Raw genomic sequence first — 22,748 nt, 5'->3', positions numbered from 1 at the left:
GCGATACTCCGCTGCCTTGTTATTCCCTTCCTCTGACACAGCTGCTCCCTCCTCTTGAAGATGTCCGCCCACGTTGCCGTATGCTCTCTCCATATCTTTTCACTTTCCCGAGATCCTTCATCCTCGGTGCCTGGGTCCCGTCGTGATCAACTCTCCCTTGAACTAGCGCGGTCCAGTTCTCGGGCAGGTTGCTTGTACCCCCGTCTTCTCGATCGGCCGCCGGTGTATGTCGTGTTGCTTGTCGGGCATATTCCTCCTCTTGATATCGTATTCCTTCCCGGACAGTATGCGTGGCCTCCTCTTGAAATATGGGTCGGTCTTTCAGGTAATATATCTGAAGCAGGTGCCCTCTTGTCGGAGTTATCCTCCTATTGACGGCGTATTCTCGACAAAGTATTTCCCTTTCGTCTTGACAATATATCTCTCTTCTTAAGTCGTGTATTCCAGCCCTCCTTCACATCGTCGTCCTCCTCTTGGACATTGTACAGTCTCCTTAACTATATCCTTCTTTTAATGGTGTATGCCTCCCTGACTGTCGTCATGGGTGGGTTTCTTGTTCCTCACGGGTATCACCCTCGCAGTTGGACGGTATATTCCTCCTCTTGGTTGTATATCCCACTTCCTTGCCAACAGTGTACGTAGATGTTCGTCCCCTTGATAGTGTATGTCCCTCAACAACATATTCCGATTCTTCACAATGTCTGGTATCATTGAACTCGATCGAAACTCGCACCTCGTTGAGGGTTCGATTCTCGCCGGCCTTTTCCGGTCAATGGTTCCTTGCTCGCAGCTTCTCGGGGTGATTCCGTTGTCAAGGGCCACGTCGCTCAGAGACCCTTGAGTCCTGGTATTCTTCATGACCATCTATGTGTAGCCTGCTCTCGCCAACGTAACTCCCCGTTTTTTCCTGTATCCCTCTTACGACTGCGTTGCTCCGGCCTTGTCATGCTCGTTATTCTTGTATATCTACGCTTGCCAGTATTCCACCAGTCCTTGTTCGTACTTCGTATGCCGTCGTTGGGGCGGTGTAATGTCGAGGGTTGCTGGTCATCACGGTACATGTATCCGACCTCTTACTGGTATGTCCCCCTCTGCAGTGTGGTATATCCCCCCTATTGACTGTGCTGTACCCAACCCGTTGCGACCATCCTCTTGACTGCTGTACGAGCTCCCGTGTAGGCCTCCTCTTTCCCTTACACCCAAGTGGTGTATTCCTCAGTCCTGATCTTGATATCTCTTGTGTGACTTGCTCGGACGCTTTCGGAGTCTTGGGAGGAGTGGTTGAGCGAGAAGGCTTGAAGTCTTTGGGCTAGATGTAAAAGAACAAATCAACAAAGGTCACTTGAAGATCAGACAAGCTCCAGTCTGAGTTGACAACATCAAGCAATACAGGGGTCAGCCGTCCCAAACACTGAGTCCTGATACCGCCGAGAGGCGAGATCTCACCAAGACCTTTCCAGATGATACTCACTTTGAATCGGAGCATGGCGTTTTCGAAAAGTCCCTCATAGCCTGAGCTCTTTGACGTCTTACATCCGGGCGGTGTCTTCGTTCGTTACTCGGAGTCCCCAATCAAACCAAACCCCAGGATGATCTGGCAGGCAAATCTGATTAAGGTAGACAATGGCTAGCAACACGACCTTTGAGGTACAGAGAACCAAGCCGGTCGTCTCTGGAGAGACGTGCAGGAAACTGCCCGCATCAAACAAGGCAACGACAAGAGCCAGAAGCGGTTAAAGAGAAGAACTAAGGCGTCCATGTAAATGGGCAGTCAGGTGAACAGAGATTGGTTTTGAACGCACCTTACGTTGCCCTGGAGCCTCAGCACAAAGGGCCTTGCAATCCTCAGGATGTGCTAGGCCAGGATGTGATTGAGGTTTCTTAGGGAAAAAAATAAATAAAAATAGACAACGCATCTTTCTGCTGTTTTGGCTTTTATTGAGTGAGGGCAGGGGTCAAAGGTCTCATGGAGTGCTAGGCGGCCCATTGGCCGCCTACATAAGACCTCTCGGATCCTACTGATGTGGTGGCATGGCTGTGGGACGGTATGTTGGCGCATCACGTCCCCGCCTGTTTCCACGGGCCTAAGCGGATCTTGCTTTGTGTCGGAGCTTTGAGGTAATGCGTCGACCATTTGACAGACAGAGTACAGCCATGTACACCGAGCTTCCCTGATAAGCCTCCCCAAATTCCTTCGACTAATTCTCTTTGCCGGCTCCTCAGGCATATGTCCCGTCGTTCTCTTGGATCTTTAGTCTCGATCTCTTAGCCCTCTTCTAGCTACCTAGGTACTTTACATGGCACACTCTCACACCAGGCTCTTGCTGCAAAATCGACGATATCATGAGCTCCACGTCAGGTAATGCTGCTCAAGGCAAAGTCCCTCAACATAACATAACAGCACCCATGAGGATGATTGAAATAGCGAGGTATGAGTGAATTTTCCCAACACCAATCTGACCCACAACATCCGTCCAAAAGGAGACATTGGTGCCTTTGTGAACCCGCACTGGCCCCTATCTGAGAGACTGCCATGTTTGTCACACTGCCCCTATTTGAACCATGTGAGTCCTAAGGTCCTAGGAACCAGTTCACATCACCTGTCTTTCACCTCCCCAAGCACTGAATCTTTTTTACGAAGTACAGACGTCGAGCAGAGTCACTTGATGGCACCAGACTGGCGACGAATGGATGGCTGTCAGTAAACTATAATCACAGTAAGTATGTAGTTTACCTAAGTTGCCTGTAATTCGTCATCTGTTTTGCCACAGCGGCCAAATTTGGGTTCATTAAGGTATAGACGGGACTTTGCCAAGTTGGCATGCCTCTCTTCTTTATTAACTAGGCGATAAGTAGCCACAGGAAAACAATCGGAGTGTTAACTGTCAGTTTGGATGCCATCAGAGGTTCGAAATACCCAGGGTGCACGTCACGGTTAGGTATCGTGTAAATCCGGAACTACGGGAATACCAGGTATGGTTACCTGCCTGTCCAAGCAGGCTTGGATCAGGACAAAGGGGCAGAAGAGGTACTGGTCACTGGTCAGGTTCAAGCGAGCCGCCAATGCCTCTCGAAAGCTCTCAATGCGATGAAGTAAGGGCATATGATGAAGAATGCAGAATGCGAAGCACTGGGTTACCCTGAGGTCGCCAATTTCCGCTCATGCCCACCCCAGCCGTTGCTCCCTACCCTCTGTTCGCCACCATGATCATGTCCCAGACATTCATCTCAACTCAGCCTCCCAATCCAACTCAACCCCAAAAGAGCTTGAAAGCAATTCGAAATGCCCAGAACAGCCATGCCACCACCACTCGCACTCCCCACAGCAGCCACCTGGCGACAAACCACAGAACGGATATGGTGTACGGGAAAGTCCACTTAAGAACTCGACCCATGCGGCGCAGATACCAGCCAAGCGCAGGCCAGAGCACGACAAAGAGCAGTCCAACCGGTCCGCCGACGAGGGCCATGGTCACTGCAAACACGTCAGAAACAGAAGTAACAAGAGCAATGAAAATCAAACCGAGAGGAAATGACTCACCGACTCCCATCAACGCTTCCATCCCCCATCCATACCCATACCCCAAGTCTCCTCCATCTCCGCCACCATCCTCAAGCCCATCCTCAACGCCGATGATAACGCCCCCCGGAGAGTACGCGTGAACAGCCGTGCGCCCAACCAACACCATACCCCCCATAAACCCACCAACCAGCCCGAGACAGAGCATGTGAAAAACGAGCCTCTAGCCCGCCCGCGCTGTCAGCAGGGCCTGGCGCACCCAGCCTGCCTCGGCCGTGCTGAAGCTGGCGCACTGCGAGGCATACCACCAGGCGAAACCCAGTGTGGCGCACCAGAAGTGGAGGTAGGACAGCGCATTAACGAGGGTGACACCCTGCCGGTGGTGATGGTAGTGATTGTGGTGGTAGTTATGGCTGGATGTAGCGATCAGCAGTGCCGTTGCCAGGGCGGCGTGGAACTGGGTGAGGGTGAGGATCTGGGATGTCGGGGGTTCGGTGTTGTTATCGCCGTTGTCGCGTTGCTCGGGTTGCGCCATGCCGGCTTCAGCGGCCATCTTTGAATCTCTGAGCGAATGGGTGCTTGAGGACTCGATCAAATGGACTTTGGCTGTGGAATTGATTGGAAAAAGGGTGTTGTTATTCGTTGTGGTGGCACGGGACGGGCATTGAAATGGAGGGTTTGTATCGTCAGAGTAGTTAATCGGGAAGTTGGAAGAATTCAGTTGCTATCTACAACGTAAGTTCAGGGAAATCGGGTGGGAGGGTTAAAACCGGTGATTGCGTCAACAACCAAGGGGCAGAGTATTAAAATGGAAGCAAAAACAGAGAAATCTGTTGGGACTGACATCTGTCGGAGTGTATCGTCGGAAGATCCTTCATACTATCGAGCAGGATGAGGCCCTGTACAAACCTGTTACTGCGTAGACGTCCAGGCTAGCCGTTGCCCTTAGCCCGTCCACCGGAAAAGAGTTTCAGACTTTTTGTGTGAAGTCGGCCAGAAACATGGAGTTGCCGGTCAGCACTCTAAGAGTTTGAGTTCTCTTTCAACGTTTTGTCTGAATGTCTTCACACCTTGTTCCCGCACCATGAAAACCCTAGCACTTCTCTCCTATCGGTACCAGTTGAGCCTGCCTAACTCTCACAAGGCCAACTACATGGTTAAGGTGAGATACTTACTGCAACCAAATAATGGTGTTTTGTTCTACTACAAACATGTCCCTATTGTCTGTGTTGAAATGGTGTATCCAGAGGTCAAGTGCTACCTTGATAACATGGCTGACTTATTTTTAAGTCCATTATGGCGTCATATTGAGATGCATAGCATTATTGAGGTACAGGAGCGACGGCAAAACCGAGAATACATGCTCACAGTGTAAAAGTGTTGCCAGTGATAGACCTGAAGTCCCAGGCACCATCGATTTCCAATTTGAATGGCGCTATCTGTTTCACTTCATCAACGAGCAAACGACCTGTACTTGCAGAAAAGTACCAACCTCTTCCTCTTGAGGCCCTGATTGTGTGAATTGAGGTGGTACTATTGACTGGGCGGCATCCTCCAGGCCGTCTACCCCAAACTCTGCTCCGAACCCTTGGGTCAGTGGTTCTAAGGAACGGGCTCCGCATACTGAATTTGAGTCAAATTCGTGTCAGAAACCGCCGTACGCTGATGATTCTTAGGAAGTATCCCGAGAGATTCTGTGTATATCAGGCCGAGAATGGGCACTATGGTGTTCAAGTTGCTTGGATCTGCTCTCCGGCATCCTCAAACAAGGGTCGGCGTCCCAGCTAGCGCCTGAGCAGACGTCCCCTGCATAAGCAACAACCAACAGATGTCACCCAGCCGACTTGAGCATTCTCTATCGGGCTGCAGGTGGGGGTACAGGATTGCCCCTGGACGGCTGTGCCGCATCATTGCTGCTCTCGACCGCCCTAAAGCAACTTCACCTCGATGCCGTGATAAGAGTGTCATCCCCTTCAGTTTCCATTCCCAGAAAACCACACACACCCGACCCATCAGGTCAGGTAGCCGGGTGCTCTTACAGGTGTACTTGTACTTCCCTTCCCGCCTCTTTCGCATGATCTCATCCTGTCGGCGCACCACACCAAGCACCGAACGAGGCACGCAATCTGCCACCCAAAGCGACTGGACGCGCTGGGGGAGATTGGCCTCGTCTTCCTCGGCCGACCAGCTTCGCAAACGAGCACCACGTCGACGCAAGCCCACCCTAAGATCTAAGGATGGACACAGAGAAGGGCGGTTGCGTCCCTCGCGTTCCAGCCACCGGGCTGCTGGGCGTCAGATTCAATTGGGTGCAGGTTATCGGGCGATTTCTCTCTGTCTTGCTCGAGTTTGGCGCTTTGGCCTTCGTCGCCTGGTTGTACGGCTATTGGAGGTCGGAACCGACGACACGAGTCGATGTCCTCTTCCCATCCTTCTTCCCAGTGCGCTCCGGACTCATCCCTAACTGGTGGTCTGTGGAACCCTCGACTGATGTGCCGGCAGGTCATAACCGGAATCTTGATGGATACGTACGAGCTGGTGTCTCTTCTCTTCCTGAAGAGGAGGCGGGCCATCAACCCTGTGGTTGTGTGTTTCGACATCGCCTTGGTAGGGATAGGGGCCTTTTGCTTTCTGGTGCTTGGCTTGGTTGACAGGGGATCGGGGGAGCGGCGGTCGTATTGGGCTTCGGACATGTCAAACGTCATGGTGTTTATGATTGTCTTCTCGTGAGTAAATAACACGGGTCTGCAGGCATATTGGAAGGGGATACTGACTCGTCTCTTCTCAGCATTCTACATGCCGGTTTCATTATCCTCGCCGCTGCTGGAGTGATGCGCATCTATTTCTCGAGCACCAAGGCTCGGCAAGAGGCCCAACTGGCCAGAAGTCAGGTTGAGATGGTTCAGTTCAACGAGAGGAGACGGCAACTGCAGAGTCTGCCAGGGGCATCATGATGCCGAATGATGTAAAAGGCACTGTCAGTTGAAATTGAAGAACGGCCTCAGACGAGGCCTGCTCACGAAGTCCAAATGACCTGGGATGGATTCACTATTGCTGCGGTCTGAAGTGTCGTCTGGTTGTCTTGGGGGTGCTAAAAACGGTCTAGGGGCCTTAGGACGGTCAAAGTTTGATTATTGGTTGCTTCCTTTTCATGCCCGTTATTCTGGTTTTTGCACTTGCAGGCCGCCGGTTGTGAGTTTAACCCATTAAGGGTTGACATATCTTTTTTCTCCTGCGCCCCTCACACCGGCAAGAACCTCTTAGCTCTTTTGTTCACCACCTCGCTGCACCTCGCGCCCCTTCGTCATTACTTGTCTCTCCACGCCGCCCTCTTTCCCCCTCGCCGCGCGTTCTGACCAGCAGTAAGATGTGCATCCAGCTCGTCGCTGTGTGCTCCTGGTGCGGCCTCGAGACTTTTGGGTATCACCTCGTCAAGCCTTGCGAAGTGAGAGCCTATGAGTTCAGCACCGTAGACCTGATGCTGTTCAACGACTACCTCAGCCGGTGTCGTGAATACGGACTTGGAAGGTGCGAGACCGCTTCGTTCGTCTTTCTTCACTCCGTCTTTGAGCCAACACCGCCCTGCGCAAACCCGCAGTGCGCTGGTCTTGCACCAGCAGGTGCAAAATCCTCGGGGCCAGCTGATCTTCGAGGTCTTGATGCAAAATAGGCCCATCTTTACCATCCGAGACAGAACGACACTGATAAACACAGCCGTGGATGCTGGCTGGGGCTCAGGGCTCGCTTGGTTCACCCAGCAGCTCATGGCTGGCAACAACGTTGGCTTTCAAGGAGTTCAGCTTGGTCATGCCGGTCAATACCTTCAGCCCGGCCTGCCTTACATGCCCAGGCCAGCTCTTCCCTACGACCAGATCCCCGCTAGAGAAGAGCATGCCGCTGCGGGTAACGATGTTCTCGACGACGCCTATCCGGATCCTATTGTCGACCAAGGGTTCGGGGCCGAGGAGTTTGACAACGGTGAGTTCGACCTCAACCAACAGGAGCGGGACAACCACGGCACTGTTAAGAACCGGGCTAGCTCGTCGACTCGGTCTCGGATTCAACGGGGTGGGGACCCGTGGACCGATGAAGACGACAAATTCCTTGTCCGCCTCAATGCAGAAGGGCTGTCAGATTGGGACATCATTGTAAGTGATGAAGCTATATGAGGAACAGGATATGGGTTTTTCACCCGGCCCACGAGGGCGCGGTTTTCCTGTATAGTAAGTTGTTGAAGGTCCGGCACGCCCTAGGGCACAGCGGCGTAGGAATAATATATATGAGGAACAGAGTAATTCCGTTGCGCGCAGAGCCTGAACAGCTAAACTTCTTGGAACGGTCCCTTTCTCAATCCCAAGGCTATGGTTGGCTGACATCGCCCCTTCGTTTGATCAGGAGCAATACCCCGAGGTATTCGGTGGCCGCACTACGAGCGCCCTCGAGACACGACGTTCTAGGCTGAAGAGGACACAACGAGCTCGAGCTCGGGCAGCCGCAGCCAACGCCGGCTGCAAACCGGGTAAAGTCAATCCTCGCCGGGAGCCCGACTCGGATACCGAACCCGAACCCGGCCCTGGCGCAAACCCCGGCACAAGCTACAGTGAGGGTCAAATCGCAGCCTACTGGGAAGCCTAACGTAAGAATAATGACGTGACCGTGGATGGGAAAAGCCATCTCTGGCGCTGGAAAGAGGATTTAGCGTTCGTCCAGGGCACTGGGTGTTGTCTGGGACTTGATCGCACATTGACACATGGGGAACGTGAGGAGCGATGGAACCGGCTCGGTGGAAAGCAACGGTTGGCGGCCCGCCAACAAGGCAATTCTGATAGGTCTATCCAATCCCAGGAATACCCAAGCGTTCAGCAGCTGCATGGACTTATCAAGAAAGGAAGGGACATTCTTTCTTGCTGACTTGGTAGTATTAAGGAGAAACATAGGGGCTTGGTTGGTTTCTAAGCTCTTTGATGAAGCGACACTATGGGATCTCCATTTGTTGATACTCTGGCTTGAATCGATCAGTGCAAGTTTCAACGTTCATGAGGATGGCCTTTCTGCACACAGCAACCTGAATGAATCTGGCAGTCGTAAAAGGGGGTTATCTCAGAGCTTCTCAGAGGTACACGTGTAGACGGCTTCTGGGGGCTGCAGCAAGTGCTCATACAGATCCGCCTCAGGACCGCATTACGATACGGTCTCGACGTCATTCAGTTCGCTTTCATCTCCTGAACCCAAGGGTATCATGCTACAGAATTCGTCGAAGTTTTTTAAAGTCTGTAAGGTATCAATCTTGAGGGGGGATTGGTGGGGAGGAGGCCGAGGACTGGATGACGTAGTGCAGAGCAGCTGACAGCTCCCGAACAGGCTTTTTGACTCGCCAAGCTTAGGTGGCCATACCAGTACGCATAAGGTATAAGAGCAAAGAAACAATGATCTTCTGACGTTTTGACTCTCCTAACCATTGATCATCCCATCAAAAAGCGAACAGCAGTTCATCCTTATTCGACCTCACTCCACATCAAACCGATCAAACCACCTCACCCATCCCAAAATGAACAACCACAACAATGACTCGGGCATCACCGGCGCCGGCAAGGTCGTCACCTCGACCCTCGGCAACACGGTCGGCGGCTTGGCCAACACGGTCGGCGGTGTCCTGGGCGCTGCCTCGCGCGGCATCGGCGAGACCGTGACGGGCGCCACGGGCGGCATTGGCAAGCCCCTGGGTGATGGCGTCGCAAACATTGGAACCGGCCTCGAGAAGGGCGTCGGCTCGGCCGCGCAGGGCGTCAAGGATGCTGGCGAGTGGAAGACGGGTCCGAAGAAATTTTAGGTCTACGGCTGTGGGCGTGTGGACCGCGGGGAAAATGTGAGGAGGATACAAGTCATGATGGGATACAGCCGATGGTACATGATGCCGGTTGGATATTGGATTCCGTGTTTCGATTACATGCATGGCGCTTGCTGAAGTGTTGGAACGCGACTAAGGGATGATGTTTTATCTGTACATTAACTACATGGTTTGCATCCCTTTGTAAGATTCACATAAGAGCGAGAGATTGAGCACACCACAATCGAGGAATGGTCCATAGCGTGGTTGGAACCAGAAGTAGTTGCCTGGGAAAGATCATCTCGGGTGTCCTCTCGGCAACCCAGGTACTATCTACACTTTAGCTGTGGCTGGATCAACCTGGCATGTGCTACCGCTTCCCCAACGCAGCCACGCTTGCGGAGAACATCTTGTCCAGATCATCAATTGCTCTGTTGAGTGCCTCGTTTTCCTTCCTGTTACTCGGTGCGAGGACCGGGCAACCGTGCTTATCGAGCAACTCCCATCCACCTTGAGCGGTTTGGCTTGGCCTCTTGCGTTGGCCCCCAACATCCGGAATCGGCACCTTGGCTACATGCCTATCGGGCTTTCCCAAGTCTGAGTCTCTCTTGCTCATACGCGGTGGTGTCCCGCTGGTGTTCTTCATGTTCCATCCTCCTTCGTCGTTCTCGACTACGTGTGTTCCTTGGTCGTCCGGCGCAGCCAATGGATTGGTGAATGTGGGTTTCGCCGGTCTCATGATGGAAAAGTCGTATCTCGACTTGATGAACGGGTTTGGTTGTTTCCCTCCATCCATCGAGCGGTTCAGGGGCTCGTTGCGGTTGATTGCGATGCCTAAAGAGAGATCAAAGTTAGCGAGGTGAGCAATTGTCGATGTGTCTCTTGCGCAGATCCGTCCATACCCTTGAGACCAGTCCTCTACCTGTGATATATAGCCTGACGCCTCTTTGATGTCTTTCTTCGCTGGCAGACGTTGACGCTCTGTTGTCGCCGTAAGAGAGGGCACTAGAATCTCCTAGATGGCTGGGCTTTCGAAACAGGGATGGCTTGGACACAAAGTACTGCTCGTCAAAGGAAAGAAATCGTGAAATTGAGGCATAACTAGCGTTAGGCCAGGTTAGATGCAGCAATGAGACAATAGGCAGCTTACGTTTGTCTGGGTCTCTCTAACCCGCGCCTGGGCAGAAGGAGCCTAGGAGGGAGGGTATCCGTCTAGTGCTGGAGATCGGTTGGAGCTGGACACCGATAATCAACCAGCAACGTGGGACTATAGTAGAAACAAGAAACGTAACTCGGAAATAGATGGTTTGTGGTGGAACGGTCTTTACTGACTCGGTACCTAGATTTCAGTTCTCAGAAGCCAACGGCTGAATCTCCCGGGTCCGGGAGGCGAGTGAAGTTCAAGTCGGGTTGCTTACAGTGCCTTACCTCTGAGTTGAGGACTCTTCTCTCTCCCTTTAGTTGATGTTGATGCAGTCCTGTGCCAATTGTCGACATCCTCCCTCGACCACAAGCCGAGCTTTTAGTTGTTTGAGGGAAAGTCAAGCTACGTGCGAAATGTGTCGAGCGGGTGCTCAGCGGGTCTGAGAATCAGCTTCTAAACCCCCCTTGCCGCATGCCCATCCGCATACTACACCGCCCGAACGATGGCTACTCGCATGAGGACACGCGACAAAGCAGCACCAGAGAAAGACCCGCTCTTGAAAGTGACTGCAGATTTGAAGGCGTGCATAGGCCGCCCTTGGTTGCCTATAAATTCACTGCTTGCTCACCACTTCATCCACTTCCTCTTCTCTTCTCTTTGTGACGCAGCCATCTGGGTGAGCTAAGCGGCACACCTGGATGGCTTCCCCCCTCCTCCAGCAGATGAGTGTGCAAGCCTGTCTTCCAGGTTATTGCCTCATCAGCCGGACATCGAAACTAGCTTCTGACCTGCCAGGCCACTGCCCCAAGGTAAGTATCCCCAGTGGCCAGGTCCAAGAAGTTTGGGACATTTGAGCCACCTAGCTCTCGTGACAGTCGCCCACTCCATGTCAATAGTGGGTGGGCTCGGGAACAGGAACCCTTTCATCGTGATCGTGATGCTATCCTTCTTCTCACCATCATAAGTTGTCCTCCCTCATCAGCTTTTCATTTGATATAAATCCCATCCTTCCATTCCCGACACCATCCTGACCTCGACTTGCGATTACTGAGCGAGACAGCGGGTGCTGATTTGAGAGACGCGCCTTGCCACGCTCTCCGTCGTCAGCTCGCGCCATCGTTTGCAATCGTTAAACAGTACCGCCCCTTAAGAAGAGGAAGCGGGCAGTTACACCTGTCTTCTCTAATCACTGGGCGAAGATTGACAGCCGCAGCCCGACGACCATGAGTTCCCGCTGCTTCATCCCCACGGCAACGGACCTGAAAGTCGGGCTGACATTTCCCGTTTCAATGTTTCAAGGTTGCAAAGTTTCAAAGTTTCAATCTTTGTTCCAAGACCACCAACACGGCGGCAACCATACAAATGGAAAAGTACCATCCATTTTATCAACAGCCACGCGGAGATCAGCAGCTGAGCTGCTGCCCACTGTGACCGCTTGGAGCCGGCGAACCTTTGCCAGGGGCTCCATGGAGAAGTGTGTGGGCTGACATTCAGTGTTTCAGCCTTTCAGTGTTTGATGTCCCATATTTCCCGTCAACGGCTAGGTCCAGTGTTCCGATTTTGCAACGCGCGTCTTACTCAGATCATGGCACTGCTGCTGCCCACAAGCCACAACTAGAACCAACTGCTTTTCAAGTTCGGTTTGCTTCCAGATAACCTTGAAGTGCGGGTTCTGACGTTCTTCCTCTCGTTTCAATTTGTGCCATTCTGTGTCCTAGACTCACTTAAAGACAGTGAGTGCTAGAGGTTTCTCGGCAAGCAAGCAAGCTGAGACAAGGTTTAGATACGTACCTAGTCACCTGAGGATCAAAGGCACCCCACCAGACTGTGCAATCAAACCCTGTATGCGACCGAGCACACTTATGTTGACATTGACACTCCATTGAAGCACAACATCCTTGACTGGCTAAAGAGCTTGGTGGTGGTAGAACTGGGTGGAAGGAAGACCAGCCCACTTGGGCAACGGTGATTTTGCACGCTGATCTTATTAGTTTCAGAATTCTGTCATGCTGAACTGGATGCCGAATTTTCAGAGACAGAATCGCCAGAACTTGGAGATTCAAAATCAAACACTGCTTGCAACCACACACTTTCCCACCATGGAACAACCATTCACGGGATATGATTGATTAGGATAATCGATCTGCTGTGTTCCGGTGAGGCTTTAAAGGGAAAGATTTCGCCATGTTGGTCATTGTCCTGCAATGCATGTCGTAGGTGACCGGAGGTCTGTCATCTTGCCCGATATGCGTCTCAAGCCTCTCAAGGGCACACTCGCAAGTGCGCAGGTAGCCGAAACCAACTGAATGCAAGGAATGCATTTCACAAAAGATAACCTGAAGGTGCTCAATGGGCTTAGGTTGGCGTATTTCACGGCAGAAACGCTTGGTGTTGAAGGATGAAAGCAAGGTGCAACTACACTTTGCATGCGAGATGTTCCAGTCTGATTAGCTGAATGATGGGGAGCCGGACAAGTCAGAGACGGCAAGCTGAAGTGGAACTCGAAGTTGACTGGCACTACCTTACATGAGAGAGGAGAGTCCCTTGTTGGCTGAGACGCAACATGTTCCTCATGATGGCATACCAGGTAATGACGCGATTCGTATGTAGGTGTCTAACAAGTGCAGCAGCAGCAGGTTTGATTTGGTGTTTCATACCTCAAGGTTTCTTGCTTCGGCGTGCATAAGATAGACCACATGCAGATGCGGCATGAGCGCACTTGCTCTCGCGAACCACGTACCTTACCTGGCGCGCCACACCAGAGCCCGCAGGAAACCACGAATCTGACGAGGTCAACCACAGCAGGATATCATCTCTGTCATCCTTCCTGTTTTGATCATCCTCTTCTTCCTCCAGATTCCCATCGCCGACTAGATCCTGCGCTTTGACCTTCACAGCGACTGGCACATCACACCTGTCGACACGCTCCAGAAGCCCCAAAACCATCCTCCTTCATCAATACTAAGACTACTTCTCGCTCTCTTGAGTCACGACATCCCCAAGAACATGGCTATCAAAATACCGCTCTCGACACGCCCACAGGATCGGTTCCCCGGCCTGCAAATCCGACTAGCCGAGCCAGCCGACTTTCCCCGCATGGCTCGCATGGCCAACGAGGTCTTTCAGCAGGAACGAGACATTGAATACTTCACCGAGCACCGGCGCGTCAAAGTGGGGGACGAGCGCGAAGTTGAAGCCGCCAATGGGATGCTCGCGGTAGACGCGGATTGGAGGCTCACTCAGCTACGCCTCAACCACGAGAAGCCCGGCCGCCATTTCATCCTTGCTACCTACTTCAAAAACTCCCAAAGATACTTGCTGAGCGCGACGCGCCGGAGGGAGGAGATCCTTGGATGGGCCGAGTGGCAGGAGCCTCCCGCGCTGGGAAACAGCAGCCCTAATACTTCCGGCTCCGACCACGTCGACGGCCGAGATGGCCCGAACTTGACAGAAATCGGTGGTTCTTTTCTTGGCCAGCTTGAATCTATCGTCAAAGACCTCACGTTCAGACAGCAGGTACTGCGACTGTTGGTTCCGCCCAATGGCCTTACGGTGTATCTGCAGGACGCGCTGGAGTCTTTCCGGCGCGCCAGCGCCGACAACCAAACAGAGTGGGACCGCTGGTGCAACGAAATTATTCCAACGTGCCTCGGCGTACATGGCGATGTCCACAGGAAGCATCTAGGTAAGTTGTCTCCACCCTAGTCCCCTCCTATGAGCTCACACCCCCTGACCGCTGACCAACCTCCCACAGTCCTCCGCTCCCTCGTCGTCAAGGCTGTCCACTGGGACAACGGCATCGGTCACTACCTCTTGAACTGGGGAAAACGGCGGGCCCAGGCGAACGGTTGGGGCATACAGACGCTCGCCACGACCATCAGCGAGTCGACCCTCCAAACCTTCCGCGAGGCCGACTTTAGGGAGCTCGGCCGCATGAACATCCTCCGGGACACGCAGATTGCGCTGAGATGGGCGGAGAACAAGAAGCAGGATGTGACGGAACCCCAGAGAACGCGCAAGAGGAAGCTGGAGCCTCCGGATGTCAGCGTCGGCGATTGCAAGCGCATCTGTCGGGCCCCTCCTCGCCACACTTGCACTGGGAAGGTGGATGAGAAACATGTTGGCGAGCCCTAGGTCTGCTCGCAGGTGGTGTGATATCATATCATGGGATTGGCTGGTTGTTCATAGATCAGGTTGGGTTGAAGGGGATTGCAGCTATAAAGCCTTAGAGGGTTGGATCATCGATCACACCGTCACGGCATGAGCGTGGCTTGGTTCTGTATTCGAGTTGTATATGATAATCTTAAGCGACGACTTCTTTTAATTCTCCACTTCTACCCTGGATGCTGTCGACAATCTTTACGGTGCTGCGATTAGCACGTGCGTCGTTCTACCCTTTGCTGTATCAGAATCAAATGATGGAGCTCGAGTCGATGCACTTGGTGTCACAGCAACGAAAAGCTGAGGCACAGACAAACGGTACCAGGTACTAAGCCGGGGGTTTTGGTTGGCATGGAAGAGAGGTCAAGGTCACATTCCTCCTGAAAGCCGCCCACTGAAGTCTATCATTAGACCGACTTGACCGGATCTTCGTGAGTCGCCCTTGTTAAGTCTTTTGCCGTGGTCTGCCTATTGTTTCTCAGCGAGATAATCAGGGATTTAATTCCAATATGACTTATTACTGTGAGGTTATGGTGATGGAACAGTGAGGCCGAAAGCGGTAAGTTAATCAAGATAAATAGCAGGGGATCACTTGGAAGTTAGAACATCCAATAACTACTAACTAACCTTAGCGACCCCGTCATTGGCACTGAGAAAACGGGCACTCCAATGTACGGATACTTGTTTCTTCATCTCATGATGTTTGTGCATTACAGTGCGTACTTCGCCTGTGGCTCATTGAGAGCCCATTTCCATCGACTACCGGCAAGTCGGGCTTGGGCAATATACACTTTGGCAACACACGCAACATCCAAGGCTAGCATATCCTCATCTTAAGGCCGTCCATCTCAAAGGTGAACGCGACCGTTTCGACACGTTAGGTCCTGCATCGACATGTCTCGTTCTCAGTTTTCGTGTGTGGCTTCTTTCGTTCATCTGGTTAGGTGCTGCAGATTGGTCTTTGATCACTGTATTCAAGTTGTCTTTGTTTGTTGGCGTCTGATCCGACTGTCTACGTTGGTTTCTTTTGTAATCTATTGCACGAGGAACAACAAAGCGGCGAGCATCGATATCAGTTATGGACAATGCGATAGTGACGAAGAGACTGGAATGGCTATAGTAAAGAGTGCATCACGTCACGGCATTGAAGATTCGAGTTGGACAAAGACAGGTAAGGTGGCATCGCATCAGGGCAACCAAAAACCGAGGTAAGGAGTTGACTTATCAAAGCAATTTCAACTTTGACCAAGGTAAAGTACCGGGGTACCAGGTGGTTAACATCAACCTGGTTCTTGGGTATCACCCGTGAAACCTTCTTTCCTTGACCGTCTCTACGACACAGACATGGACTCGACCGTCCCTCAGTTTCCGCCAATGACCTGCTTCAGGGCACCCAATAGCCTGTCGGGCATGCTAAGGAAGCCGCAGTGCCCGCTCTCCATGGTTGCGTTGCGCGGGTGGGGGCCCAGCTGCAGCTGCTGAGCCATGTTTTGCTGAAGGTTGTACGGCAGGGCGTTGTCGATGGTCTGAAAGATGTAGGCGCCGGGGATGCCATTGTTCCATGGCTCGTACTCCGACGGCGCGGCGAAGAGGGCGGCCGAAGTCCAGGTGACCTGCTGGGCCCAGTACGCCTGCTGGTCGGCCGGCAGGTCGTTAAAGCCGATCTCGGGCATCATCTCCGGGTCGCCTGTGACGCGGTCACCCTGGGTTTGGCGTGAGCAAGGGCATGATGTTCAGGGGTGAAATGGCGGAACTTACGTCGACAATCATCCACGGCAGGGGGACGCCGCCAAGCATATCGAGCAGGCTCTTGCCCTTGGGGAGCAAGAAGGCGGATAGGTAGACGATGCGGACGACGCCGCCCTTCTTGCCGAGGGCCTTACGGGTGGCAATGTCGTAGCCCGCGACGGCGTTGCTGCCGACGACGCCGCCGGACGAGTGGCAGAGCAGGACGATGTCGTCGCCGTGGTCGGCGAGCCCGTCTAGGACATGCTGGACGGCAGCCACATCCTCGGGGAGACCTGTCAGGGGCAGCTCCGTGCCGCCGATGCTAGGCAACGAAACATGGTACACCTCGTGGCCTGCCCTGGCGGCGACAGCGCGGAACTCGTCCCATGCGGACGGCAGCTGCCACGAGCCGGGGACAATGACGATGGTCGGCAGCGCGGATGTGGTGGCGGCCGCCATGGCTGAGACAGCGAAGACCAAAATGCGGCAAACGAGGGAGAACATGGTGCGTGTGTGTCTGTGGCTGGAAGCCTGTCTCCACGTGTGTGCCTGGCGTTACACCGCAATGAGACAGCCCAACAAGCGAATGGCTGGGAAGACGGGGAGCTTTAACGACATCTTGGACTCCATCCAAGTGGTGCCGCTGGGGTCGACGCTACGGCAACGCTACGGCAACGCTACGGCAAGCTAACACTCTCGGCCAACTCGCCAAGGCCTCCGTCGGTGGGTACACCAGATAATCGCCATCTCGCTTTATCGTGCTCGGCGCGAAGAGTCGATAGTTTGTGGAGGGTTGATGTTCGGGACATATTGGTCCGGGTCGAGTGCAAAGCACCTGCCTCGATGGACGCCTGGCGCTTTCCTGAGTCTCACTCTTTGATAGAGAGAACAGCGGGACTCGGCGGGAGATCAACCACACGGTCGTACGACAGCAGCACGCGCTGCAACACCGCTTGCAGACCCCCAGAACCCAATCATGCATCCCCCCCTGCATCTGATGAACATCCTCAAGAATCGCAACTTTCGAGACCCACTGCGGGTGGAAGTCAGTCAGGGACCGAGTTGAGCGAAACCCCTTTTTCAACGGCTTCAAGGAGCCCACAACGCTTCTGGCGACAGACGAACGGGTGGACCTGAGGTACGGAGCAGCGTTTCCGGGGAAAGAAATGACTCGAGTTGCTGCCAAAGCCCTGAATGTGGCGATGTGCAGTTGATCCATTTGGGCGGGGAAGTCCGCTCTTTCCTCCCTTTGAAGGAAATATTTCCCAGGCCGTTGTCAGCAGGGAAGCGATTTCTCTTACCCCGGCATTGCAGAGGGCAAGGATCGGCATCGAAGGTGGACCTCTCCACCCGTTATCCGCATGGCGGCCTGAAAGGAGGTTAGCCGAAGGGGACGAGCTTTTACCGACAACCCCTAAGAGATGCCGGCAGAGCGCTTTGAGGGGACACTTGTGTTGGAAAAGAGTCGGGCCAAAGGTGCTTGCAGAAACTTTCTATCTCAAGTGGGAGGGATGGCTAGGCCCAGAGGCGGACCCGAGTATTTGGTCCGGCCGAGAGTGTGCTTTGCTCTTGCATGCATGTGAGCGGTGTCCATCCAGTCTGCCGACTTGAGCATGGGGTTACCTCGTGTCATGCTCGGGACTCTCGTCGCTCTGGAAATATCTCTGTGACAAGTTGTATCCAATACCGGACCTTACGCAGAAAACGACAGCCCACAATGGCTTCGACGGCGCCGACCCCGTCAGCTGTCGTCTACCCGGTCAACGACACGTCAAGATCCGAAGCCGAGCGAGCATACCTGCAGCAACTGACCGATTTCGCCGAGAACCAGGACTTGACCGAAGACAGCAGGGCGTATGTGCGCAATGTCTCCATCGCATTCACCGTCTTTGCGGGCGTCTTTGTGCTTCTTCGCTTCGTCGCTCGATGGCGCCAGGCTGCCCACATCGCCACCGACGACTGGCTGATCGTCGCCTCCCTTGCCATCTTGATCGGAAACATGGTAATGAACCTGGAGCTCGTCAAGATAGGCCTGGGGCTGCACTCGGGTGCCTTGACCTTGCCACAGCTGCAGAAACTGAACGAGGTTTGCAACTTGAACCGTCTGTGCCGTGATAGTCTCGCTGACGATGCATGGTCAGACCCTCGTCGGCGCCGAGATCATATATGTCACAGGCGTCAATCTTTATAAACTCTCGCTGCTCTTCTTCTACTTTCGCGTCTTCCCCGTCCGCTCCGTGCGCCTGGGCGGCTACATCTGCGGCGGAATCTCCACCGCATGGTGTATCGCCTGCATACTGGCCGCCACCTGGCAATGTACGCCTCGCGAGAAGCTCTGGCAGCCGTGGTTGGAAGGAACTTGCATCAATCTGTTCTTGACCCAGCTCTGCATCTCAGTGCCGAGCATCCTCTGCGACATCGCCATCCTCTGCCTGCCCATGCCCCACGTCCTGCGGCTCAAGACCAACCTGTGGCAGCGGGTACTGCTCATGTTCATTTTCTTGCTGGGGAGCTACGTCGTCTTTACGAGCATCTACCGTTTCCGCGTCTTCCTGACCTACACCACCGACGACGTGCCCTGGTCTCTGGCCGACGGCTGCGCCTGGAACATCATCGAGATCAGCTCCGGGATCGTGTCAGCTTGCCTTCCATGCTTGGTAAGCTCATTCTTCCCGTCTTCTTTGCGAGCTTAAAAATTCTGACTCCATGTTTCTCAGGGCCCTCTAGTGCGTGATCTCTGGAGATCCGCCTGGCCATCCAGCACTGGCGGTTCCAAGGGCCCGCTCTCCCAACCAAAGGGTTCTGCCATCATCACCATCGGAGGGACAGGCCGCAAGAGCAACACCAAAGTCCTCAACTCCCAGGGGTCACAGTGGAACCGGCTGACCGAGTCAGACGAGGAACCGCCGCAGTCCCGCGACGACCTTGAGCTGGTGCCCAAGCATCTGGCTGGTCGCGTCCACGTGACGGTCCACGCCAGCCCGACGCCGAGCCGCCGTAGCGATGAGGAGCGTGGCACGGATCGAGATGATAATCGCATGGGGGGCAGCGATATCCCGATGGATGTCATTCATCAGCGTACCGACGTGGAATGGAGGGTGGAACAACGGAACGGGCCGGTCCCATGACACCGAGTCGTGGAGTTTTGCACACAGGTTATTAGGTAATAATGCATGCAGAAGATGGCGAAAGTGATGGATTAAGAACAGGAAGAGCTGAGTTAGCAGATGGACAGTATGTGAAGATACCCGCCCAAGCATGGCATCACGCTCTTGCTCACATTGATTCTGCCGGTCCATTGATTCGATGTGGTCCTGGACTGGCCAAATGTACCTCAGCAGGGCCAGCTAGCCTCGCTGCAGACATGGCACAATTCCACCACGTGGACAAGTGCACTATTGACACTACGCCTCCAGCTCCAGTCTGTCGGGACGCGAGGCAGCCCGGGATTGGTCGAGATACGGACGTCTTCGGCAGTCCCGTTCAGCTGGACCACCAAGAGGTACATTTAATGAAATTTGATAAGTACAGTACCTCCGTCGGTCAACACCGTGGCACCAATTGGGCAATGTGGGAGTTGGATGTGATGATCGGTAGGCAGGTATTGTACACTTCAACCCTATTGTGTCCATCCGACACAAAAATCACTGGCAGTTTCTCCATCACATGAATTGATAAAGGCGAGAGGGACAGGAGGAGCCCTTAGTCTCACCTTAGAAGACAAGTAGAACATGAGGAAGAGGAAGCACTGAATTTGTGAAGGGAGAGAAAAGATGGGGATAAAGGAAGGAGAAACCGGGAGAAAATGGTAGCTGTAACATGAGGTGGCTTCAGGATTCTACTGAGGAATTATTACACTGTAGTCCCTGATATAATCATGAATGGCTCTAGTTATACCGAAACCTCTGTCCATATATCACGCCCTTTCCCTTGCTTTGGATCCCTGAACTCCGAAACACCATTTCCAGATATCCCCCTCAGCCCCTCCCCTCTCCTTATACCAGTGCAACCTACTCCACCGTCATCCTCACCATCTCCCCACCACCGTCTCCGGCATCATCACCACCCTCCCACCGCCTCCGATCCGCCTCCCTCTCCCGCTGCTTCATCAATTCCAAATTCACTCTCAGCCTCTCCATCTCCCGCTCCAGCGCCCCGTGCTCGTGGCCCCGCAGCATCGTCCGCCGCTGCGCCATCTCGAGCGCCTGGGCGTTGCATCGCTCCCAAGCCTGGCGGCGGATCCGCTCGCAGGCGACGCGCGGGTCGACGTCGGCTGGCAGCACCCCGCCCAGTGTCGTCTTTGTTGTTGTTGTTGTGGTGGTGTTGGTGGTGCTGCTGTTCGTTGTGCTTGGTGCGGTGTTGTTGGTGGTGGAGGGTGGCGTGTCGGATCTGTAGCGCTTGAAGGTGCGGAGGCGGGTGGGCTCTGGTCCTGCTGCTGGTGTTGCTGGGCGCTTTGAGGAGGATGTTGGGCGGTTGACATTGTGCTTTGGATTGTTCTGCAGCTGAGAGAAGGCTGAGGGCGAGGGAGAGGTTGTGGCAGGAGAGTTGTAGCCGCTCGCTGGGGGTTTAACTGGCTGACTGGTACGGATGCCGTCTTCGTCTGTCGGAAGTCTTTGCGCCAGAATGTACGACGGTGCTTCGGATAGCGGAGATCGCAGTGGCTGGTCTCTCAGAGTCCAGGGGTTGGTGAAGGCAGCGTTGGTTGGCGACATGGGCCAAAGTAGCCCGTCGGGTTCGAAGCTTGGGCTTGGGAGGGTGCCGGCTGGAGAAGGCATGTTGCTGCCCTCGGGAGCTGTTCCATATTCTGACCAGGCGGTTACGTTCAGTGGCGTGCCGAAGGCGGCGGTTGTTGAATCGTAGTATGATGTTGGGGGCGCATCCCCCATCCACATGCCATTGGCTGCCGGGATATTGTGGTTGTGGGTGTCATTGACCTCGGTCGTACAGTCCCAGTTGCTCTGAGCATGACCTGAGTATGGAGATGCCTTAAGTGGATGTCTGATTAGACCAGATGTCCAAAACTCCGACGGCAACATGGTCATCCAAATCGTACCCCAATTACAGGTAGACATGGAATGCGCGATCCCAAACACATACCTCAGCGTCAAGTAGAGGACCTTGCTGTCCTGGCGAGGAAGGAGTGTGCAGGACGCTTGTAGCCATTCTTGTCAGTCGCTGACGCACAACGAAACAGCTTAATTAAAGAAAATCGAAGTCTCAGATAGGTGAGGTAGGATGCTTTGATGTCGAAGGCAACTGGGCTGTGGCGTGCATCGGACCCTTCGGTACCTGGCCCGGGGAAGTGGGCCGATCTTTGGGATTATGACGCAACACTGCAGAGAGCTTCAGGGTTTCAAAACAACAAACGACATCATGATCTCTGTCTCTAATGAGCTGGATGTTGCTTTAATGTGCGAGTGATTTTGCCAGCCGCATGACAAACTCAATGTTTCCATAAAGCGGCAGATAACTTCCAGCACTGCACACTTCTGTACTAAGATACATCAGTTGGTCATGGCAATGGTATCTACCTACATTCTGTCCCCCTCTGCATATGCGCGTACCCTGCAGGTTTTAGGCAGCTTACTTTTGAACTGGTGGCAGCACCCATTGACTGTTGGACGTCGTGATTGGGCACCGACCGCGAGAAGCGAAAAGCCACTGGGTGGGCAGGGCACTTTCAGCTGCACCGTGGGACGACTGCACTCGTTCGGTCGACATTTGAGGACTTCAGATGTTCCAGACCCTGCAAGACTCCCATACTGATGTGAGCTTCTTTTCAGCTGAGTGACACTATTTCCGGTACCAGTTTACCACACCCCAGCTTCCCGCTTACCATATCCGCCAGAAGGTTTCAGCTTGACATATCTTTCGCTTTTGTTTTCTTTTTTAACTAGGTCTTCCTCTAATCCTTTCGTTCTTTCTTTTTTTTGGGAGCTGTTTTTCACGACCCTACAACTATATCTTCATCACTTAACGTTATCCAATACTTTGTTTTATCTTCTCTAGTCTTCAATGGTTCAAGCGGAATCGGGTCAAAACTCAGAAATCCCACTTAGCTGCTCCATGATGAAGAGTCCTCCGGCCGAGTCCTAACAGGTAGGGTATGTGCTTAAGTACACGACGAAAAGCCCGGTAAAAAATTTCTGACGTTACTTACCTAGGCAGTGAAAGTCCTAGTCCAGCATCTGCGGGCTCACGTTGAGTATTGACCTGAGCATCTGGGCAAATAATGGAGACGGAGGGGGGGATGGGTTCGGTCCTTGATTTCGAGGTCAGGAGTCAGTAGCGGCACCGGAACGTCCACTATCGAGTCCAGACCGTCATATCAGCCAAGAGATTAAAGGCGTCTATACTGCGTCGGCTCG

At 53.5% G+C, this 22,748-nt stretch overlaps 9 protein-coding genes across 9 annotated transcripts; 6 read left to right on the top strand and 3 right to left on the bottom strand.

The window, feature by feature from the left end:
- Nucleotides 1-3,743: 3,743 nt before the first annotated feature.
- Nucleotides 3,744-4,073, bottom strand: N657DRAFT_676748 (uncharacterized protein; the record flags this gene model as incomplete). The annotated part of the gene is made up of 1 exon (XM_062795920.1): nucleotides 3,744-4,073. The coding sequence occupies one exon, from the start codon at nucleotides 4,071-4,073 to the stop codon at nucleotides 3,744-3,746; it is 330 nt and encodes a 109-aa protein (XP_062652839.1).
- Nucleotides 4,074-5,452: 1,379 nt separating this feature from the next.
- On the top strand, nucleotides 5,453-6,709 carry N657DRAFT_668157 (uncharacterized protein). The gene is made up of 3 exons (XM_062795439.1): nucleotides 5,453-5,961; nucleotides 6,023-6,246; nucleotides 6,309-6,709. Exons 1-3 carry the CDS (start codon nucleotides 5,758-5,760, stop codon nucleotides 6,472-6,474), a joined length of 594 nt encoding a protein of 197 aa, XP_062652838.1. The 5' UTR covers nucleotides 5,453-5,757; the 3' UTR covers nucleotides 6,475-6,709.
- Nucleotides 6,710-6,887: 178 nt separating this feature from the next.
- Nucleotides 6,888-8,155, top strand: N657DRAFT_630037 (uncharacterized protein; the record flags this gene model as incomplete). Its single annotated transcript, XM_062790948.1, has 3 exons — nucleotides 6,888-7,048; nucleotides 7,119-7,668; nucleotides 7,916-8,155. The coding sequence occupies 3 exons, from the start codon at nucleotides 6,888-6,890 to the stop codon at nucleotides 8,153-8,155; spliced, it is 951 nt and encodes a 316-aa protein (XP_062652837.1).
- Nucleotides 8,156-8,909: 754 nt separating this feature from the next.
- N657DRAFT_639613 (uncharacterized protein) lies at nucleotides 8,910-9,674 on the top strand. The gene has a single exon (XM_062791802.1). The coding sequence runs from the start codon at nucleotides 9,069-9,071 to the stop codon at nucleotides 9,348-9,350; it is 282 nt and encodes a 93-aa protein (XP_062652836.1). The 5' UTR covers nucleotides 8,910-9,068; the 3' UTR covers nucleotides 9,351-9,674.
- Nucleotides 9,675-13,239: 3,565 nt separating this feature from the next.
- On the top strand, nucleotides 13,240-14,803 carry N657DRAFT_668156 (uncharacterized protein). Its single transcript, XM_062795438.1, has 2 exons — nucleotides 13,240-14,176; nucleotides 14,246-14,803. The coding sequence occupies exons 1-2, from the start codon at nucleotides 13,498-13,500 to the stop codon at nucleotides 14,623-14,625; spliced, it is 1,059 nt and encodes a 352-aa protein (XP_062652835.1). The 5' UTR covers nucleotides 13,240-13,497; the 3' UTR covers nucleotides 14,626-14,803.
- Nucleotides 14,804-16,013: 1,210 nt separating this feature from the next.
- Nucleotides 16,014-16,839, bottom strand: N657DRAFT_676744 (alpha/beta-hydrolase; the record flags this gene model as incomplete). Its single annotated transcript, XM_062795919.1, has 2 exons — nucleotides 16,014-16,355; nucleotides 16,411-16,839. 2 exons carry the CDS (start codon nucleotides 16,837-16,839, stop codon nucleotides 16,014-16,016), a joined length of 771 nt encoding a protein of 256 aa, XP_062652834.1.
- Nucleotides 16,840-18,018: 1,179 nt separating this feature from the next.
- N657DRAFT_668154 (uncharacterized protein) lies at nucleotides 18,019-19,884 on the top strand. The gene is made up of 4 exons (XM_062795437.1): nucleotides 18,019-18,466; nucleotides 18,522-19,037; nucleotides 19,098-19,614; nucleotides 19,674-19,884. The coding sequence occupies exons 1-3, from the start codon at nucleotides 18,098-18,100 to the stop codon at nucleotides 19,506-19,508; spliced, it is 1,296 nt and encodes a 431-aa protein (XP_062652833.1). The 5' UTR covers nucleotides 18,019-18,097; the 3' UTR covers nucleotides 19,509-19,614; nucleotides 19,674-19,884.
- Nucleotides 19,312-20,220, top strand: N657DRAFT_51538 (uncharacterized protein). Its single transcript, XM_062787721.1, has one exon. The coding sequence runs from the start codon at nucleotides 19,550-19,552 to the stop codon at nucleotides 20,048-20,050; it is 501 nt and encodes a 166-aa protein (XP_062652832.1). The 5' UTR covers nucleotides 19,312-19,549; the 3' UTR covers nucleotides 20,051-20,220.
- Nucleotides 20,221-20,328: 108 nt separating this feature from the next.
- On the bottom strand, nucleotides 20,329-21,611 carry N657DRAFT_686464 (uncharacterized protein). The gene is made up of 2 exons (XM_062796831.1): nucleotides 21,478-21,611; nucleotides 20,329-21,365 (listed from the first exon to the last, which is right to left on the bottom strand). The coding sequence occupies exons 1-2, from the start codon at nucleotides 21,541-21,543 to the stop codon at nucleotides 20,391-20,393; spliced, it is 1,041 nt and encodes a 346-aa protein (XP_062652831.1). The 5' UTR covers nucleotides 21,544-21,611; the 3' UTR covers nucleotides 20,329-20,390.
- Between the last annotated feature and the right edge of the window lie 1,137 nt (nucleotides 21,612-22,748).

The sequence above is a fragment of the Parathielavia appendiculata genome, assembly GCF_033297405.1.
Source record: "Parathielavia appendiculata strain CBS 731.68 unplaced genomic scaffold N657scaffold_1, whole genome shotgun sequence".
NCBI classification, from domain to species: Eukaryota; Fungi; Ascomycota; class Sordariomycetes; order Sordariales; family Chaetomiaceae; genus Parathielavia; species Parathielavia appendiculata.
This window is presented reverse-complemented; position numbering and strand designations above follow the sequence as displayed.

Coding starts and splice junctions, on each gene's coding strand:
- N657DRAFT_668157 (XM_062795439.1), top strand. CDS start 5,758: ATGGACACAGAGAAGGGCGGTTGCGTCCCTCGCGTTCCAGCCACCGGG. Junction 5,962..6,022: donor TCTTCCCATCCTTCTTCCCA/GTGCGCTCCGGA, acceptor ATGTGCCGGCAG/GTCATAACCGGAATCTTGAT. Junction 6,247..6,308: donor GTGTTTATGATTGTCTTCTC/GTGAGTAAATAA, acceptor GTCTCTTCTCAG/CATTCTACATGCCGGTTTCA.
- N657DRAFT_639613 (XM_062791802.1), top strand. CDS start 9,069: ATGAACAACCACAACAATGACTCGGGCATCACCGGCGCCGGCAAGGTC.
- N657DRAFT_668154 (XM_062795437.1), top strand. CDS start 18,098: ATGGCTTCGACGGCGCCGACCCCGTCAGCTGTCGTCTACCCGGTCAAC. Junction 18,467..18,521: donor AGCTGCAGAAACTGAACGAG/GTTTGCAACTTG, acceptor ATGCATGGTCAG/ACCCTCGTCGGCGCCGAGAT. Junction 19,038..19,097: donor CAGCTTGCCTTCCATGCTTG/GTAAGCTCATTC, acceptor CATGTTTCTCAG/GGCCCTCTAGTGCGTGATCT.
- N657DRAFT_51538 (XM_062787721.1), top strand. CDS start 19,550: ATGCATGCAGAAGATGGCGAAAGTGATGGATTAAGAACAGGAAGAGCT.
- N657DRAFT_686464 (XM_062796831.1), bottom strand. CDS start 21,543: ATGGCTACAAGCGTCCTGCACACTCCTTCCTCGCCAGGACAGCAAGGT. Junction 21,366..21,477: donor GTCCTCTACTTGACGCTGAG/GTATGTGTTTGG, acceptor CATCCACTTAAG/GCATCTCCATACTCAGGTCA.
- N657DRAFT_668156 (XM_062795438.1), top strand. CDS start 13,498: ATGGCTATCAAAATACCGCTCTCGACACGCCCACAGGATCGGTTCCCC. Junction 14,177..14,245: donor TGTCCACAGGAAGCATCTAG/GTAAGTTGTCTC, acceptor AACCTCCCACAG/TCCTCCGCTCCCTCGTCGTC.